General features: G+C 41.2%; 1 protein-coding gene across 2 annotated transcripts in view; it reads left to right on the plus strand.

The window, feature by feature from the left end:
* LRP12 (LDL receptor related protein 12) overlaps positions 1-14,621 on the plus strand; it is a 100,032-nt gene extending 85,411 nt beyond the window's left edge. For both annotated transcript variants that reach the window (XM_054019869.1, XM_054019870.1), the window contains one exon: positions 12,185-14,621. In XM_054019869.1, coding sequence (XP_053875844.1) covers positions 12,185-13,051 — 867 coding nt within the window. In that variant the 3' untranslated portion in view covers positions 13,052-14,621. The remainder of the gene's footprint in view (positions 1-12,184) is intronic.
* The last annotated feature ends 5,256 nt before the right edge of the window (positions 14,622-19,877 follow it).

Below are 19,877 nucleotides of genomic sequence, written 5' to 3' on the forward strand. Positions count from 1 at the left end.
CTTCTAGACCGATCGGTGGACACGCCTATAACCCTGCCCCTGGACCAATATTTGATCACCCAGGACCACGGCCTCCTCCAATCTGCAGTCTCTCCATCTCGTGGCATGGAAACTCTGTGGCTGAATCCCTGGGAGCTCACATGCTCAGACCCTGTTAGAGAGGTCCTCCTTAGTAGCAGGAAGCCATCCACTAGGTCCACCTATCTGGCAAAGTGGAAAAAATTCTCCATTTGGGCATTACAAAAGCACACTCCGCCCTTACAGGCATCAGTTTACTTTATCCTGGACTATTTGCTGCAACTAAAACAGAAAGGTCTGTCAGTATCATCAATAAAAGTGCACCTGGCAGCTATCTCAGCTTTCCGCACCAGTTCAGCCAGGCGCTCAGTTTTTCGTGAACCCCATGGTAGGCTGCTTCCTCAAGGGATTAGACAGGCTCCTCAAGTAAAACAGCCAACTCCCCAATGGTATCTCAACCTTGTGCTCTCTAGACGGATGGGACCTCCTTTTGAGCCCTTGGCAACATGCTCCCTCCTCTACTTCTCCTGGAAAGTAGCATTCTTGAAGAAGAAAAAACAGTTACCTACCTCTCATAACTGTTGTTCTTTGAGATGTGTTGCTCATATCCATTCCAAGACTCACCTGCCTGTCCTCTTGGAGTATCCGACAAGAAGGACCTGAAGAAGCGGCGGGTCGGCAGGGACCTATATACATTGCCATGAAGGCACGACTCAGGGGCTCCACAGCCCACCCGACGGGTACTGCTAGGGGAAAAATCTTCCAACGACTGTGCACATGGCTTACACACACCTACTTGGAATGAACATGAGAAACACCTCTTGAAGAATTACAGTTACAAGAGGTAGGTAACTATAATTTGCACACAAAAAAATAACAATTTGGATCCATTGTGCATACACATGTTGATATAGTCTAGAGCTAAAACTAAAACTCTTCATCCAGGTAAGGTGTCTACCAGCTCTGTCTATAATGCGTGCCTAAGTTTCCAGAGCTGACTATATTTAAAGAAAAACTTAAAACATCTTTCCTCAAACTTCCCTTTAACTGCACATCTTGAAATCTCTTGACACTTGATTGAGTGGCTACTCTGTCATGGAGCCTTTCAGGAAAACTTGGTGAACTGCAAAGTACATGGCATTTTCCTGAAAATAATATTAGGTACCAATCCAACCAATGTCAAGAGCATCCATAAGCTGTGATGCTAATAAATACTTGTAGTAGTCAAAATTGAATGTTTTGTCTTAAGTGGGGGGTCTTCTACTTGTAACTCTCCTTAGCACACAGCTACCCATACGTCAGACTTTTTAATGTTAACTCATATTAGAGCTATTTGGTGATCTGAGATTCCAGGTGTGACGTTGTGCAGTCTATATAGTTTTATAAAAACTTGATCATAAGTCAATATAATGTAACTGGGATAGTTTTAGAGAAAATATGGTAATAAGTGAATATAACGTAACTGGGATATTCTTCATGCAAAAGGTCTCTTGTAAGGTATCATTACAAAGCTTATAATCTACTGTGTATGATCATCTGATTTGTATAAATGTACCACTCTTGTATCTAAAACTAGAAATATAAAATGTAACTCTGAGGGCCTATTGTAATTATGTAAAGTGTGGGCCATTAATGATGGTTTGGAATCTTGATGACTCCCATTAACCAGGACCATTGTCTGCAGATGGTTGTGTTTACCTGTTAGTCTTCCTGTATATGGGTGTGCTGGCAAGTGGGCAATGAAGTCTTGCAGTGACATGTGATCATGTCACCTGAACTGGAATCCATCTTTAACCTGGTGCTTTTCCAGTGAGGGGGGGTGGAAACCCAGAGGGAAAAAGGGTTCCTGCCTTATGCAAAAGATATATAAAGGGGTGAAACAGAACAAAGGGGAGAGAGGAGCCATCACGAAGAATCCCCTAGCTACCACCTGAGCTGGAACAAGAGCTGTACCAGGGGAAAGAATTGTGCCCAGGCCTGGAAGGTGTCCAGTCTGAGAAAAATGTACTGAAGCATCTCTGAGGGTGAGATTATCTGTATTTAGCTTGATTAGACATAGATTTGCGCATTTTATTTTATTTTGCTTGGTGACTTACTTTGTTCTGTCTGTTACTACTTGGAACCACTTAAATCCTACTGTCTGTATTTAATAAAATCACTTTTTATTTAGTAATTTACTCAGAGTATGAATTAATACCTGGGGGAGTAAACAACTGTGCATATCTCTCTATCAGTGTTATAGAGGGCGAACAGTTTGAGTTTGCCCTGCATAAGCTTTATGCAGGCTAAAACGGATTTATCTGGGTTTAGACCCCATTGGGAGTTAAGCATCTGAGTGCTAGAGACAAGCACACTTCTGTGAGCTGATTTCGGGTAAACTTGCAGCTTTGGGAAAAGTGATTCAGACCCTGGGTCGGTGTTGGAGCAGACAGGAGAGTCTGGCTCAGCAAGACAGAGTGCTGGAGTCCTGAGCTGGCAGGGAAAACAGGAGCAGAGGTAGTCTTTGCACATTGGGTGGCAGCTCCCAAGGGGTTTTCTGTGATCCAACCGTCACACCAGGTTTCAGAATGACTGAGATATTTTTGCATAGAAATTGGGTGAGTGTTACTTTCCTAATGCATATTAAACCAAAATGGAACAGCTGGCTTCAGTGATGGAAGCAGGTGGAGACACAAAGCTAACAACAACAGATAACTTAGCAACTTTTGTAGGAGATGCTATCCTGCATATTTATCCTGGCAAAGATGGTTCTTTTCTCTGTCTGGAAATGTTTCATGTTCAGCAGTGACTTCGGCTGTGGATAGGATTCTGAGCTGCACGTATGTAATAGATAGTAGAATCTGCCTCTATGTGAGACCTGTTTAGAAAACAGTATTTTGTATTTACAGATGTGGCTCATACAACTTGACGCTTCCTTTTCCTATTTTAACCATAAGCAATTTGTCTTCTGATTCAGGAATGCAGGCTGTTTAAGCTGAACATCATAAATCCCAGTTGGACACAACCAAGTTCTTTCAGTGTTTGGTAACATTCAGAATAAAGAAAATAACAGGCTATATAGAAATTGGTAAGAGATGAGTTCCCCCCTGTAACAGAGGAAAGAAGGAATATTCTTCACAGAACAGTTATTTTTCTTCAGGGAACTAGGATGATGGAATTACCCTGTTGGGAATTCAATACAATAAATCAGAATGACTTCTTTGTCCCTTAATCAAAATTGCTTCCAGATCAAAGGAAGTGGTTCTGTACTACTTGTATAAAATATCCTCGTGACCCTCCTGTGATGTGTGTAGGACTCCAAATTTACTCCTATAAAGGAAGTTCAAACAGTAGTACAAATTTCTACACACATTTTATAGAGAGTCAATAGCTCTTCATGTGTTTCTGAATATCATAGAAACTTAGAAGATATAATTTTAGTGAAGAGGACTATACTGCAGTTTTGAGAGTAGATAAGTAAGAGGGAATGATAGACGTATAAAGAATATTGAATGGTACAAAGCAGGTAAATCAGTCTCTTCTGTTCACCTCTTTCCATAATACGAGATCAGAATGTATATGTGAATTTTCTTAATAAACCACAGGGTTTATTAAACCACAGTGCATTAAAACATTTTATAATTTTTGGAAGTAAAGTACAGTAGAAACTAATAAATGGGATTTACTGCAGATTACTGCAATTTACCAATTACCAAATGTAAATCAAGGAATATAGTAATACCACATCACAAAACATATTCACATCTTAATAGTTTTTTATGATGGTTTATAAAAGCACAAGTGAACGTACAAAAATTATTTATAGTGAAATGACACTAATGAACTCCCAACATTCTAAGGCTATGAACCTGCAAAGTCATGTATACTTAAATTTAAATTCATAATAAGTAGTCATAGAGCAGGGGTGGGCAAACTTTTTGGCCCGAGGGCCACATTGGGGTTGCAAAATTGTATGGAAGGCTGGATAGGAAAGTCTGTGCCTCCCCAAACAGCCTGGCCCCTGCCCCATAACCGCCCCACCATGTCCCGCCCCCGCCTACCCCCCCTCAGAAGCCCTGACCCATCTTCCCCTCTTCCCCGCCCCCCCCCAGCTCCTTGTCCCCTGACCACCCCCTCCGGGACACCACACCCCTAACCACACCCCTCAGGGACCCCACCCCCTAGCCAACCCCGCTCCCTAACTGCCCCACCCCCTATCGACACCCCCGCCCCCTGACAGGCCTCCTGGGACTCCCATGCCTATCCAACCCCTGCCCCCATTCTCTGTCCCCTGACACACATCCCCCTCCCCAGAACCTCTGCCCCATCCAACCGCCCCCTGTCCCCTGACTGCTCCCCGGGAGCCCTCACTCCCTGCCCTCTTACCATGGTGGACCCAGCCACGCTGCCACACATCCTCTATGGTTGGATGATTTTGTGTGTTTGTTTGGTTTGTTTTTTTCCCAATAAGAAGCTACTAGCAGAGCGGCTAGTAGCAGATAAGATTAATTCTTCATTTCCTTTCGTGTGACCAATTGGGTAGGAAGTCGCAGTAGGATTACCAAAGATTCATAAGGTAATAAATATTCAATAACTTGTGATATGTCATTACGGATTGCATCCCAGTACTCGCTAATGACTGGACACGTCCACCGTATATGCATAAAAACACTTTTCACCCCAGTTTCTCCGTCATTTATCCTCATTTAGAGAGTGTGTTTGTGTGCGTGCGCATGTGTGTTTATATATTTAGGTATGGAAGCAGTATCTTAAAGACTTTTTCTGTTGTTGTGCTACAAACTGAGGTGGCTGGTCCTCTTTTCCAGCTCAAACTCTATTCCTCCACTGCTCATTGAAGAGGGAGAAACAGTAACAGGAAACTTGGAAATGGCAGAGATGCTTAATGACTTCTTTGTTTCGGTCTTCACCGAGAAGTCTGAAGGAATGCCTAACATAGTGAATGCTAATGGGAAGGGGGTAGGTTTAGCAGATAAAATAAAAAACAAGTTAAAAATCACTTAGAAAAGTTAGATGCCTGCAAGTCACCAGGGCCTGATGAAATGCATCCTAGAATACTCATGGAGCTAATAGAGGAGGTATGTGAGCCTCTAGCTATTATCTTTGGGAAATCATGGGAGATGGGAGAGAGTCCAGAAGACTGGAAAAGGGCAAATATAGTGCCCATCTATAAAAAGGGAAATAAAAACAACCCTGGAAACTACAGACCAGTTAGTTTAACTTCTGTGCCAGGGAAGATAATGGAGCAAGTAATTAAGGAAATCATCTGCAAACACTTGGAAGGTGGTAAGGTGATAGGGAATAGCCAGCATGGATTTGTAAAGAACAAATCGTGTCAAACCAATCTGATAGCTTTCTTTGATAGGATAACGAGCCTTGTGGATAAGGGAGAAGCGGTGGATGTGGTATACCTAGACGTTAGTAAGGCATTTGATACTGTCTCGCATGATATTCTTATCGATAAACTAGGCAAATACAATTTAGATGGGGCTACTATAAGGTGGGTGCATAACTGTCTGGATAACCGTACTCAGAGTTGTTACTAAAGGTTCTCAATCCTGTTGGAAAGGCATAACAAGTAGGGTTCCACAGGGGTCTGTTTTGGGACCGGCTCTGTTCAATATCTTCATTAACGACTTAGATATTGGCATAGAAAGTACGCTTATTAAGTTGGCAGTTGATACCAAACTGGGAGGGATTGCAACTGCTTTGGAGGACAGGGTCATAATTCAAAATGATCTGGACAAATTGGAGAAATGGTCTGAGGTAAACAGAATGAAGTTTAACAAAGACAAATGCAAAGTGCTCCACTTAGGAAGGAAAAATCAGTTTCACACATACAGAATGGGAAGAGACTGTCTAGGAAGGAGTATGGCAGAAAGGGATCTAGGGGTTATAGTGGACCACAAGCTAAATGAGTCAACAGTGTGATGCTGTTGCAAAAAAAGCAAACATGATTCTGGGGTGTATTAACAGGTGTGTTGTGAGCAAGACACGAGAAGTCATTCTTCCGCTTTACTCTGCACTGGTTAGGCCTCAACTGGAGTATTGTGTCCAGTTCAGGGCACGGCATTTCAAGAAAGATGTGGAGAAATTGGAGAGGGTCCAGAGAAGAGCAACAAGAATGATTAAAGGTCTAGAGAACATGACCTATGAAGGAAGGCTGAAAGAATTTGGAAAAGAGAAGAGTGGGAGGGGACATGATAGCAGTTTTTAGGTATCTAAAAGGGTGTTATAAGGAGGAGGGAGAAAACTTGTTCATCTTAGCCTCTAAGGATAGAACAAGAAGCAATGGGCTTAAACTGCAGCAAGGGAGGTTTAGGCTGGACATTAGGAAAAAGTTCCTAACTGTCAGGGTGGTTAAACACTGGAATAAATTGCCTAGGGAGGTTGTGGAATCTCTATCTCTGGAGATATTTAAGAGTAGGTTAGATAAATGTCTATCAGGGATGGTCTATACAGTATTTGGTCCTGCCATGAGGGCAGGGGACTGGACTCGATGACCTCTCGAGGTCCCTTCCAGTCCTAGAATCTATGAATCTATGAAAAATTGTCTATCCAGGTCCTTTTCCCAGTATGCCAAATATGGATTTTTTTTTTGTGTTAGGAAAGTTGTCTGCCAAGATTGATATCGGTTAGTTATTTTTTTGTTTCTTGATTGACCAGGTGCCTTCACTTCTGTTAAGGTTAGATTTCTGTACAGAAGGGTTTTTTTTTTTAGGCATTATGTTTCTTAACTTTTTCTAACTTGAACCACGGGAGAGAAGGCCAGTTAAACTTAGTTTTGTTTCTAAATAAAGTAGAAAAGTTTCTTTATTGACTAGCTTTATTCTATGGCGCTCTCAATCTTTAAAACTCTGGTTTGATTTGGGTTAAAATCTAGATTTGCAGTGGGTGTCATTGATGAGGGAGAATAACATACCTTGTTTCTAATTCTGTCCCAAACTCATAGAGTAGTGTTTGCTGAAAGATGTGTATACATTTCTGGCGGGTGTTAATATATATATATTTTTTTAATTAATCCATGGTAGCCTAGCAATGCTTACATTCCCACAATTTTTTATTCAATAAAGGCTTAGTGTTTGGCTGGATTACAGCAAACCCCTAATCCACTACTGTTCTGAGTTGGCTGGCTTGATACCATAGAATATTTGGAATATAATAGGCCTGTACAAACTGTCTGCAATCATTCTTGTTTTTTTCTTATTCTAACATAATCCTCCTCATTCTTGCTAGGATTTTATCTGGGATAATTACAGGAAGATTTTGAAACAAGAAAGATATCCTTGGGAAAATGTTCATTTTGACTGTGGCTATTCTTCCCAATCAGGAAATTGTGTACTATCCCTGGTACTCCAGATCATTTTTGATATGCTGAAGTAGTTTGACGTTTAAATCATAGAGCTCTTCTAGATAGTTTGAAATATGGATTCCTAGGTATCTTATAGAGTTTGTTGTCCATTCATATCCAAATGCTTTCTGGAGGAATGACTTTTAAGAGTCTGACTTTCCCAAAGTCCTGGATTTCTTTAGATATTAATTTTAGGGAAATATTTGTTTTTTGGTAAAATACATAATCTGCCTATAAAGCGATTTTCTGATGTATTCCTTCAAGTTTTATTCCTGTGATAGATTTATTGTTTATAATCTGCAAAAAGCTCCATAGCTGGTGCAAAAAGTAAAGGAGACAATGGACATGCCTGCATAGTCCTGCTACATAATTTTACCCCATTAACTAGCACACCTGCTGTTGGGCTGGTGTAAAGAGCAGTTATCCATTGAAGGAACTGGGAGCCAAATTCCATATGGGACAGGACTTGAAACAAAGTTCCGCTCTGTTCTCTCAAAGGCTTTCTCTGTGTCTATAATAACAAAAGAAATGGATCTCTTTTTGTTCTGGCGTTATGGATGTTTCAAAATATTTTCCAACAATTGTTTATCTTTAATTAATCCTGTTTGATTGGGGTTTATATAAACCGAGACCATGAACTGCAGTCGGCTAGCTAATATTTTTACTTAAAGCCTCTGTCATAATTCAACACTGATATGAGTCTCTAGGAGTTGCATATGGTAAGGTGTTTTCCAACTTTAGGGTCAACAACCACAGTAGCTTCTTTCATAGACTCTGAAAGTTCCTCTTCCAACAGAATAGTGAGAGTTGAGGGATACCCCTCAAGGAACCACTAATACCTCCTTTAATACTTTGTAAAAATTTAGCCTACACTTTATATTAAAAGTATGCAAGCATTTATGCAAAATTTGAGAGCTAATTTCATTCCTTTGCCAACAACTGGGAAGCTCTTGTTTAGGAACAGATGCAACATTACAAAATAGATGCATGCTGTCTAAGGAGGTGGAGAGAATATTATCTGAACTGTTTATAAATTACCCACCAATTCATGCAGTTTTGTTTTTTTTAAAGTTTGTCATTTGCCAGAGCTAGTCATAAAGGACCATGTCTTCCTCCAATTACAAAAATGGATGTACTCCTAATTTCTATTGATGTCATAGAATATCAGGGTTGGAAGGGACCTCAGGAGGTCATCTTGTCCAAGCCCCTGCTCAAAGCAGGACCAATTCCCAACTAAATCATTCCAGCCAGGGCTTTGTCAAGCTTGACCTTAAAAACCTCTAAGGAAGGAGATTCCACCACCTCCCTAGGTAACCCATTCCAGTGCTTCACCACCCTCCTAGTGAAAGTTTTTTTCCTAATATCCAACCTAAACCTCCCCCACTGCAACTTGAGACCATTACTCCTTGTTCTGTCATCAAGTACCACTGAGAACAGTCTAGATCCGTCCTCTTTGGAACCCCCTTTCAGGTAATTGAAAGCAGCTATCAAATCCCCCCTCTTTCTTCTCTTCTGCAGACTAAACAATCCCAGTTCCCTCAGCCTCTCCTCATAAATCATGTGCTCCAGCCCCCTAATCATTTTGGTTGCCCTCCGCTGGACTCTTTCCAATTTTTCCACATCCTTCTTGTAGTGTGTCAATAGTTGTTCTGATGTGAAACTGGTGTGAAGAAGAGAATCGCATCTAATGTGTTCCAAAATAGGAATATGAAATGGAGAAGGAAAAAAATAATCCTTTTTTTTTAAATCTGCATATATAAAGTTACAAAGAATTCTTCATAATGATTTTTAAAGTGTTCTTTTTTAATATTAAATCAGGATGTCTTAAGTATTTATTCCTAATGTCTTGATCAGCAGACACATTTCAAATTTGCAGATACTTTTTAGAATTTAAGCTACAAGTATATGGCTAAGATTTTCCAAAAGTTACTAGTGACTTTGGGTGACTTTCAAAAATAGGATGCTAAAGATAGGCTACTAAATCTATAGTTAGGGCATCTAAATAAGTTTTTTGGTTCAGAAGTGCTGAGCTTTTAGAAGTTCTTGTTGAGATCAATAGAAGCTGCTGGCTGCTCTGCACATCTAAAATGACAAGTTATTTATTTAGATGCCTAACTTTAGACTCCTGTTTTTGAAAACCTTAGCCTTTGTGTCTAGGCTTCATTATCACTTAAGCTTAGAAATTTGGTGTTTGTGTTCAACTCTCCTCTCTCATCCTCCTTCTAACCAAAAACATTTGCCAAATCTGGTCACTTCTTTTGAACAGCTAAAATCCATTATTTTATCTTTAACCTTCCAAATAAGACATTCTTGATATACCTCAACAACTGCAGCCTCCCTGCATTTCATTGTCATTTCATCCTCCTTCCCCTTCCCCTATTGCTCTTCTAACCAAATTACATACCATTTCATGTCCACTCACCTCATACAGGTCCTTGAATTTTGCAAAACCACATCCCATCTACATTACTGTTCTAATTTCCTCCTCCTCTCCCACCTCCAACCAAGCCTTCATGTTAGTTGCCCTATTTATAGTATTTTCCACACCTTCCAGGATCTACACATCTTCCATACCAATCTTATATTCAGAAGAGTCTCCCGCTACTCATATTCCCAACCTCTCCATTTATATCCCTCTAAAATTTGCACTTAGTGAAGCCCTTAATTAATCTCCCAAATATTCCAACAGCATTCCAAGTTTATATCTACAACCTGTGTATTGCCTGGACTATATTTGATTTTTTAATATAGGTTTCTTGTCTCACACTCATCACTGTAGTATCTGAGCACCTAGATTTAGATCTCTCTTGTTAGAGGGCTTTCCCTTCACCCTTTCTCCTGGTTTTCGTCATGCAGCCAAAAAGCAAAAGACCAGAAATCCGAAGTATAGACAATGCAATGTTTTTATTGGGGTGTAGTTCCAAACAAACATATTCCGAAGCCCTCCACACCAGTCGGGCTTATCTCTATATGCCAATCGAGTTGAAGCCCTTCACACCAGTCAGGCTTATCTTTGTATGCTGATAGTCTTCCCCTCCCCCAACTATAGTTCCGTACGCCAGTAGAACCCCTTCTTCTAACTCCTAGCTCCGCACACCAATGGAGCTCCCGCTTCCCAGTGTTCTGTTTCCAGCTCTGATGCCGCAGAGCAATTTCTGTGTCCCCCTTCCCAGCTCTGATGCTGCAGAGCCTTGCCTGTGTCCCTGTTCCTCATTCCCCTATTCCCAGTCCCCCATTTGCCCATTACTGTTCCCAATTCCCTCTTCTTAACAGGCCCAGATATACAGTAACTCCTTGCTTAATGTTGTAGTTATATCCCTGAAAAATGTGACTTCAGTTTCCCCATAAGAATTAATGTAAATAGGGGAGGTTAGGTTCCAGGGAAATTTTTTTCACCAGACAAAAGACTATATTTTTTATTTTATAAAAATATCTCTCTCTCTCACTCTCACTATAAGTTTTAAACAATTTAATACTGTACAACGCAATGATGATTGTGAAGCTTGGTTGGGGTGGTGGAGTCAGAGGGTGGGATATTTCCCAGGGAATGCCTTACTGCTAAATGGTGAACTAGCACTTGACTGAGCCCTCAAGGGTTAACACTTCGTTGTTAATGTAGCCTCACACTTTACAAGACAGCACAAATGGAGGGAGGAGAGACAGCATGGCAGACACACACTGTGTGTGTGTGTGTGTGTGTGTGTGTGTGAGAGAGAGAGATATGCGCATTGCCCCTTTAAGTACAGTGACTCCATTCTAAGTACATTGCCTGTTTAAGTAGATCAGCAAGTTGAGACAGCAGCTGCTGCCAGCAAGTTCCCTCTGGCCTGAGCCCTGTCCTGTCCTCCCCTGCTCTTTGGAAATGGGGTGGGGAGGGGACACTGACAGCCCCCCTCTTCCCACCCTCACCCCCTGCACAGCAAGCAGGAAGCTCCCAGGAGCAGCTCCAAGGCAGAGGGCAGAAGCAGCACATGGCAGTGGAGAGACAGCCGAACTGCCAGTAATTGATAGCCTGCTGGGCGGCTGCTGCACCGGAAACTTAGGGGAGCTGATATGGGGCTGCCAGTCCACCCTGGTTCCAAGCCCCATCAGCTAGCTCCAACGGGCTGCTCTTCCTGCCAGCAGTGGACAAAGCAGGCGGCTGCCAAACAACATTATAAGGGAGCATTGCACAACTTTAAACGAGCATGTTCTCTAATAGATCAGCAATGGGACAACGTTACCCGGGACAACTTTAAGTGAGGCGTTACTGTACCTGCAATGCATGCCCCTAGTCACACCCCTTATAACTTATGGTCATGTTCTGTTCTGGAGGGTTGTGAGTGGGGGTCTTCATCCCACCCCTTTTGTACCCCATGGGAGGTGGTAAGGAGTGAGGTTGTGCTCCGGTCAGGGGCAGGCATTTCTCTGGTCTTTTAGTGTTTACCCCCCATCCTCCCTTGCCCCTCCCGACTGATTGCCTTTGAGATAAGGAGTTGAGGCAGTTGTCAAGGGTGTGCTCATATATTGCATTCCCACCATGCCCAATAACATTTTAACTGCTCTATCCATTATTTCTTTTCACTATACGAAAAGCCCCATCTGGTTGTGGGAAATGCAAAGCATAGTGTCTTTGTTCATTGTTCTTCATACATATTAGTATAAGATATAAAAGTATCAAAAAGTCAAACCCAAAATTTTCTCTCAGGCTGACAAACAAGCCTATATGTTAACATCTCTCATTTAGGTTGTGTGCTCCTTTGGGCAGGAGCTGTATCTTCCTCCTTTTCTGGCACACTATCAGCTCTCAGTGACTAATTTGTGTGTCATTTTTTTCAGGCGTCAGTTTTGGAAAACCTGAGACTAGCGGTGCGATCTCAGCTTGGATTTACCTCAATCAGACTTCCAATTGCTGGCAGGTCAAGTAACATTTGGAATCGAATTTTTAATTTTGCAAGGTCCCGTCATTCTGGATCACTGGCAGTAGTCTCAGCAGATGGAGATGATGTTGTTGCCAGTCAGAGTACTAGTAGAGAAGCTGAAAGAAATAATACTCACAGAAGTCTATTTTCAGTTGAATCTGATGACACAGACACAGAAAATGAAAGAAGAGACACAGCAGGAGCAGTTGGTGGTGTTGCTGCAACTCTGCCTCAAAAAATTCCACCTGCAACAGCAATAGAAGCAACAGTAGGAGCATGTGGAAGTTCCTCAGCTCAGAATACCAGTGGCAGTAATACAGATAATGGAAGAGAAATGACAAGTGTAGAACCCCCAAGTTCAAGTCCAGCACGCCACCAGCTCACTAGTGCACTAAGTCGTATGACTCAAGGATTACGTTGGGTACGCTTTACTTTAGGGAGATCAAGCTCAGTAAATCAGAACCAGAGTCCTTTGAGACAGCTTGATAATGGTGTTAGTGGACGAGATGAAGATGACGATGTTGAAATGTTAATTCCAGTTTCTGATGTAGCATCAGACTTTGATATTAATGACTGTTCAAGACCCCTGCTTGATCTCTCCTCAGATCAAGGACAAGGGCTTAGGCAGCCTTACAGTGCAATGCATCATGGAGTAAGGTCATGTAAACGAGATGGCCCATGTGAGCGCTGTGGTATTGTACACACTGCCCAAATACCCGACACTTGCTTAGAAGCAGCACTGAAAAATGAAACTAGTGATGATGAGGCATTGTTACTTTGTTAGGTACGGTTTGAATATGGGAGACTGTATACAAGTTGGAGCAATATCAGTCATTGTTTTGTACTTCATAGTTAAGAAAACTAGATTCTAGTTTTAAAAAGTCCAGGGCAAAATCATGTGAGTAACATGTTTTTTGCCTGTGTGGTTGAATAAGCATTTCTTATATTGGGTAACTCTGGACTACTAAAGTGAACGTTTTAATGATTCAGAATAAATGTATCCTGTATAAATGAGTTACTCTTTAAGTAACCAGTGTTCATCCAGTTAGTTTCAAATAAGTTTTTCCTGGTACTGTAGTTCACAATAGAAACATGGCTACTCAAGACTTATTGACTGCCTGTTTGTTTACCCCATATTAACAGGTTAATTTGTACAGAATTTTTCCTTTGGAAATTGAATCCATTGTATTATTGCAAACATACTTGTAACTTAATATACTAAATGCTGATAAGGATTGTTAATGTAAAAACGTGTATTTTTCCTTTTGAGGTTTAGATAACATTTTGTCTAAATATTCTTGAATTACATCATGTGAACTTTTTCAAAGGGAGAGACTTTCACCATAACATTTCTTTCTTTCAAAAGTTCAAAATACAGTGATGTATGAAATTTAGGTATAATTAGATAAACTGATGGCAAAAGCCCTTTTATAGTCTTTATAACATTGGAATCCGACATTTAATAAATTGCAATCCAATATGGTACAACTAAGTAGGATATAAAATCCCAGGTCATTCGTTATCTCAGTTTGAGGACAAAAAGTCAAATAGCTGAAGATGTTACAATATGCATTCTTAAAAATGTCTGATATAGGTACAAATACTAAACAGGATACGTTCCAACTGGTAATAGATCTTTCCCCAGTAATATAGGTATAAAGCTTATTTGGATTCAAGGGATTTGCACTAAAATCATATTGAGGTCTCTAATGAGCTTAGTGCACAAGCACTATCACTTTAAGTACTATTCTCTAATACTGCAATTGCTATATATTTCCATGGCTCTTTTCTTGGGGAGTTGCATTTTGTTACAATTGAATTTCCTTTACTAAATCCCTATTTATTCATTGTATTTAAAAAAAAAAAATGGTTTACTTGGTTTCAGACTGGTGGTTCAAAAAAAAAAAAAAAAATCCTCTTCGGTATGTCCATTTTTTTTTTTTTTTGTAATACAAGTTGGAGCAAAACAGATCAGTGAAAAAAATTGTTTATAATTACCAATTTTGTGATAAGCAAGTAAGTGTGGCAACTAGCGTGATAGCAGGAATCTACATCTTTTAAAAACAAACAAAAAAAAATTGTCAACTACTGTCTTATTTATTCTTTGCCAGTCTGTTTTGAGTAGGCTTAATGATTCAGTATGAAAAATGTATTTGTGTGACTGTATGCTATTTATTAAATTTTAAATACTTTGCTGAATGTCATTTTAAAGCATGTTTAAAGTCTTGTGCATTTCTGTCATGTTATGCTGTCAGACAGAACTAAGATGTTTTAATATGTATCAAAATTAAAATGAATTTTTGTTATGTTTTGAGGTACTTTTTAAAGATAAACCAAAGATCTACTTGTTTTTATTTTTTTGTTTTGTTTATTTTTTTAAAAAACCCTCACCTATGGAGTACAAACGCATCTAAGAGAAAAAATTGAATAGATTGCAAAGTAGACATCTCTCGCTCGCTTCATTCACAGCAATCTGAGAAAATGAAGCAAAATTTTACAAACTATATGTTGACTTTATTCTCAAGAGGTAACAGATATATATCCAGCTCAGGGTATGATCCTGCAGATTTGAGCTTTGGGGAACCTATGTGCAGTACAGGTGTTGAGAACTCTTTGAAATTAGTCGTTCTTCAGTTCCCAAGTGCAAGTATTAAATGCAGTTGTGCCAGAGGTATTAGGGTACAAATTAGCTCCGGATTTTGCAGCCCTTATTCTCATTGACCAACACCATATGCTGTTGATTTTAGCGGGACTACTTGCAGAGCAAGTTACTATGCAGCATGAATAAGGTGCAGCAAAAACTAGCCCTAAAATACATATGAACCAAGTAAAATCTTCACTCCAGGTTCTGATGTAAATTAGTATTTTAATATTTTAAAAAAAAAACCACCCTGATTGTATCAATGACTTTGGAAAGTGGTTCTGAAACTGTTTGAATAACTGAGGTACAGTCTTCCTATCAAGCATTAGTACAAGGCCTCACGAAACATGTCAGACCTACACATACAAACAACAAGTGAACAGTATTGATTCTATTAAAGTCTATAGGTTTGCGTATAGAGATTTGTTAGGGGAGAAGTGAAGTACAATGGTCAGTTGTTCTCAAGGAGAATGATTATATAGAAAATGTGGGAGTAGGATTTGATTGGGAATTGGGACATTGGCCATTGAAAATACCGATTTTATTTACAATCGGTTACAATGCTTTTAATGCAACATAATTTAAGGGTAGCTATCTAGCTCACTGTTACTGGGAATACAAATAGTATCCTTAGCACTCTGAGCAGACAGCTGTACCTCTACACATTTGTTTCCGTCTGAACTGCTGGAAATATATCATTAAGTGGTTTTTTATTTGTCTTTTCTGGAATGTTGAGACATCTGAAGGAAATGCTAAACATGCATAGTTGCTGTCAAATAAACCTTTTACTTATATTTAATTTTCTTTTAAATATGACATCACGTTCATCTACCAGCTCTAAAGATCACAATTTTTAGAAGAGGTTTCTATTTTCTATGCATGACAAAGTTTCTAAATGTAGAAAGAGTTAGCATGTAGATGTAATTTGTTCCTTTCACATATCACATTTTCTCTTTCATCATCTATCATGCAGTCCTAAATATAAGGTTGGTTGCTTGTCTCTCTGTAGCACAACTATTTCACTTATCTAGTTTCCAGTTACAAGTCCACCATGTGCATGAATGCAAGTGAATATTTTTGACCCATCCCTGCTCCAAAATTAATTCCAGTAGAGCACCCTGAAAATAAAACAACTTCCTCAGAGTTGTAATTATTGTGTTTTATTTACTACTGTGCTAACAAAATCAGAACTCCCAGGCAAAGTTTATGCTTGTTCAAACTGCTAATCTTAGTGCTAATTCTGGGAAATTCATATTGATTTTCATCAATGAGTGTTAAATCCTTATTGCAACTGGGACTTAATTCACAGGCTCTTTGAGTGATTGCACAAGTCCATTTCATTTCACTTCACTTGAGGTGTGTGCACACCCACTGCACCAGTGTGAGAGATTGCCCCCTTTGCTGCCTCATGCTGCTGTGTAATGGTATAAAGGGTGGAGCCACTCCCCTACCTCCCTCAGTCCCTTCTTACCGACTGTGGTTGGTAGTCAGAGCATTTTAGTTTACTTCTGCAATTTCCCCCCCCCCCTTCAGGAAAATTGTTTTCTTGTATATAGTTGGTACTCATTTTTGTAGTGTTTTCTAGTTTTCATAGTATAGTTAATAGATCTGTGTGTTCCCGCTCGTGATGCCCAGTACTGGGGAAGTGCCTCAGTCTCGGCTTTAAGCATTGCTTGCACCAGCTGCAGGAAATCCATGCTGGTAAGTCAGGTGTACCGCCCCAGTCAAACTCCCCACCTGACACTGTCCCCGGAGCGGGTCGCACCCGGCACGCGCCGGGCGCTTGGAGCCAGAAGCGAGAGCCCCTCGGGGCTTCTCCTCACCGAGGTAAGTGACATTCTCATGTTTAAAGTGCCTCAGTGCGGTTACATCTGGGACAGGTGCCAGATCTCCAGGAACTTTAAGCCCTGAATCAAGAAAGATAGAGACAAGGCTTCATCCCCTTCTCATGGAGGCTGCCCTGTGTCCAACTTCAGAGCATTCCTGTTTGGTGTCAATACTAAGCACGTCGATTTGAATAAGGAGTGCTCCTCCAGACATTACTGAATCCTGGAGCCTCTTTCCTTCCCCAGTGCCAAGAAAGAAACATTGTCAGGGTGTTCTGAAGAGAACTCATCCTCCAAAAGGTTGAGGTCTCCAGCACTGTCAACCAGTAAGCAGGCAGGGAATTGTGTGTCCTCAGAGAGGAGGCAATCCCTGGTGCCGATAATCGCAGGCAGGGTCATGGACTCCTGCTCCAAGGTTGGTGTCATTGAGGCCAACCATTGCCACGACCCTTGGTACCAACCCTTCTGATGTAACAAAAGCAGCATCAGGGGACCCTCTTTGTGCCAAGAATACTGGAGGCTTACACTGTGATATAAGATTTCTTGTGCCTTTTAGTTCCAGATTCCCCAGCGGTGCAGGAGTCACTCATTCAGGGGAGTGTGCAGAGGATATGCAGCCTGCAAGTGTGCTGCATCCCCTGGTACCATAGCCTGCTTCAGTCAACCCAATGTCTTGCCTGCTACTGTCAAGAGGCAAGCCAAGCATGCTCTTCACAGTGCCTAAGTCTCTGGAGACTCAGTGCCAGACCTCACTGCCAAGTCAGTGCTTCTGTGTTCAGGAGACTTGGGCTCTTTCTTGGAATCAGAAGTAGGCCATCATGTCTACCTTGTCAATATTTCTGTGGCTCCAGAGAAGTAAAAATGCTAGGGCACAAATTATTTTTACAGTCTCTCAAATCACTGAATTATAGTGTAAGAGTGTAGTATGAGCAAACATTGCTCAACAACAAACTCTTTTACGCAGTACAGGGTCGGGTACTGATTATATAATAAAGACAATTTTTAAATTGAGTGAAGGGAAGTTTGGAAAAATCTTTGGGGAAGGATTTTCAAAGGAAGTAGGAGAACAAGTCCCACTGGAAGGCAAAGATGCTTAATAAAAATCCCACCCTAGGAGAAAGACATCAGGAACAGGAGATTATGATGAATTCTCTTCCCAGGGGATCCAGTGGGAGGTACTTCTAATCCTGTGGGGATAATTCAGGCCAATCCAACAAGGTGTTGTTGCACTATGACCATATCAAACATTTACCAAGTTTATGTAAATGTTGCTGGTACAAGATTTTTTTGTCTATGTGAACTAAATAATTGGAGAGAGCTTCGATATCTGCCAGCAATATATTTAGCTCCAAGGGTAAAACTTTCAAAAGCACCTAAGTGACTTAGGCACTTAAACGTGTGCCTCATTGAAAGCCAGTGGGATTTAGATTCTTTTCTTCATCCTGCAGGCACCATGCTACAGTCCTCTGTTTGAGGCAGTAGAGATCAGATCAAATCCCTTTCTAACTGGCAGACAGGTTGTCTGGGCCCGGTAGAACTGGCATGAAGGACTTACCACATCTGCAGTGCTCCCACTCTTTGTCGGGGCTCAGCTTATTAGCTAGTTCCTTATTATTATGTGGAGTTAGATATAAATGTGGGTTGTTGGTTCAAGGTGCATTATTCTCTTTGTCAATCACCTCTGCACTTCTCATTGATAACTGAAAAATAATTCTCAGGGGTTTAAGTTCTTAGCTAGTTACCTTGACATCCTAGGAAACCTATTAGCAGGAGAGGGTAATTGTGTTATGTGTTAAAATGATCCAAGTGTTCTAATGTGTGCTTTGTAAACCGCTATTTTACAAGGTCGTCTTTGCTTCCTCACTGGCCAAACTCCCTTTATTTTTCTTGTTGGACAGATATTTACAAATAACGCAGACATTTTTCAGTCTTTAATTTCATTCCCCTTCTTCTTTTAGGACCTGATTCTGTAAGGTGTTAACCATCCTCCACCTCCAGCATGAAGCTGTAACTTTCTCCTTTCCTCCCTAGTTTTATGCCTTTCTAACAAGCCGTTCACATTTTGAATCCAGGAGAATGGAACTCCTTCCGTTTAAGTGATGTCCTCCATTGGAAGCTGCCATTCCAAAAGGGGAGAAGAGGAGGACTCCTGACTGCCCTGCCCCCAGTGAAAGTCTCCCACACGTGGCAAGTACCTTGGGGGAAGAATGGCAAGGGGGCAGCTTGGTACCACTTTGCCACTTCCTGATCTTTTTGCGGGACAAGAAAGATGGGTTTGGAGTGGGGAGGTGGGGAAGCAGGCCTCCTTCAGGCAATATTGGGAGAGGGGCCCTCCACCATCCAGACAGCTCTGTGGGGGCTTTCCTCAGTCAAGCAGAAAACCTTTAGATAGCTACTCCACCATCCAAGCAGTAGTCCTTGTATGGGGGTGAAAGAGTTTTCCCAGAGCATAGGGATTTGTGAGGTTGAAGGCCTTCCCCCATGCCCGCCAAGAAATGGGCTCTGTGGGACTGCCAGTCCCCCGTGACCCTATAGGGAATGAGGAGGTCCCTTCGTAAAGAGGAGCAACAAGAGCAAGTTAGGTTTGGAAGGGAGCCCTGTGCAGTGGTGAGGTGATCCTAATTGTTACTTTGCCTGGGGCCCAGGTTTGCCTTAATCCAGCCAAAGCCTACCATGTGGGTGGGAGTGAAGCCTGCACTGCTGCTGCTTGTGCTGTCCCTGATCTGAGTAAAGACAGACTCCAGAGCCATCACCCCAGCACTAAACACTAGCTTTTTAAAGAGCTCAGCTCCCATTTAGACAGCAAAGTAAGTGGCCAGGTTTGTAAAATAGCTCAGCATGTTGTACACTGCTCACTTCTGAAAATCTGGCTATAAGCATCATAGATGGAGCATCAGGGCTCAGCACTCTTGAAAATGTGCCCCTTATTAGTTGCCTAACCACGAGCTGAGCTATTCTGAAACTGTGGCCCCACAGTCACTATTTAAATATTTTAAAAGAAATTGGTGAAACCCCTGCTTTCTCTGACCGTTCAGAGTAGTGATCACCAGATATTACATGCTGAACTGGGGGCAGTGGGAGGAGTTAGTGGTGCAGGAGGAGAGTCCTCTGATAGAGATATAAATACCAGTATGTCACTTATA

The sequence above is a fragment of the Malaclemys terrapin genome, chromosome 2 (assembly GCF_027887155.1).
Source record: "Malaclemys terrapin pileata isolate rMalTer1 chromosome 2, rMalTer1.hap1, whole genome shotgun sequence".
In the NCBI taxonomy this organism is placed as follows: Eukaryota; Metazoa; Chordata; order Testudines; family Emydidae; genus Malaclemys; species Malaclemys terrapin.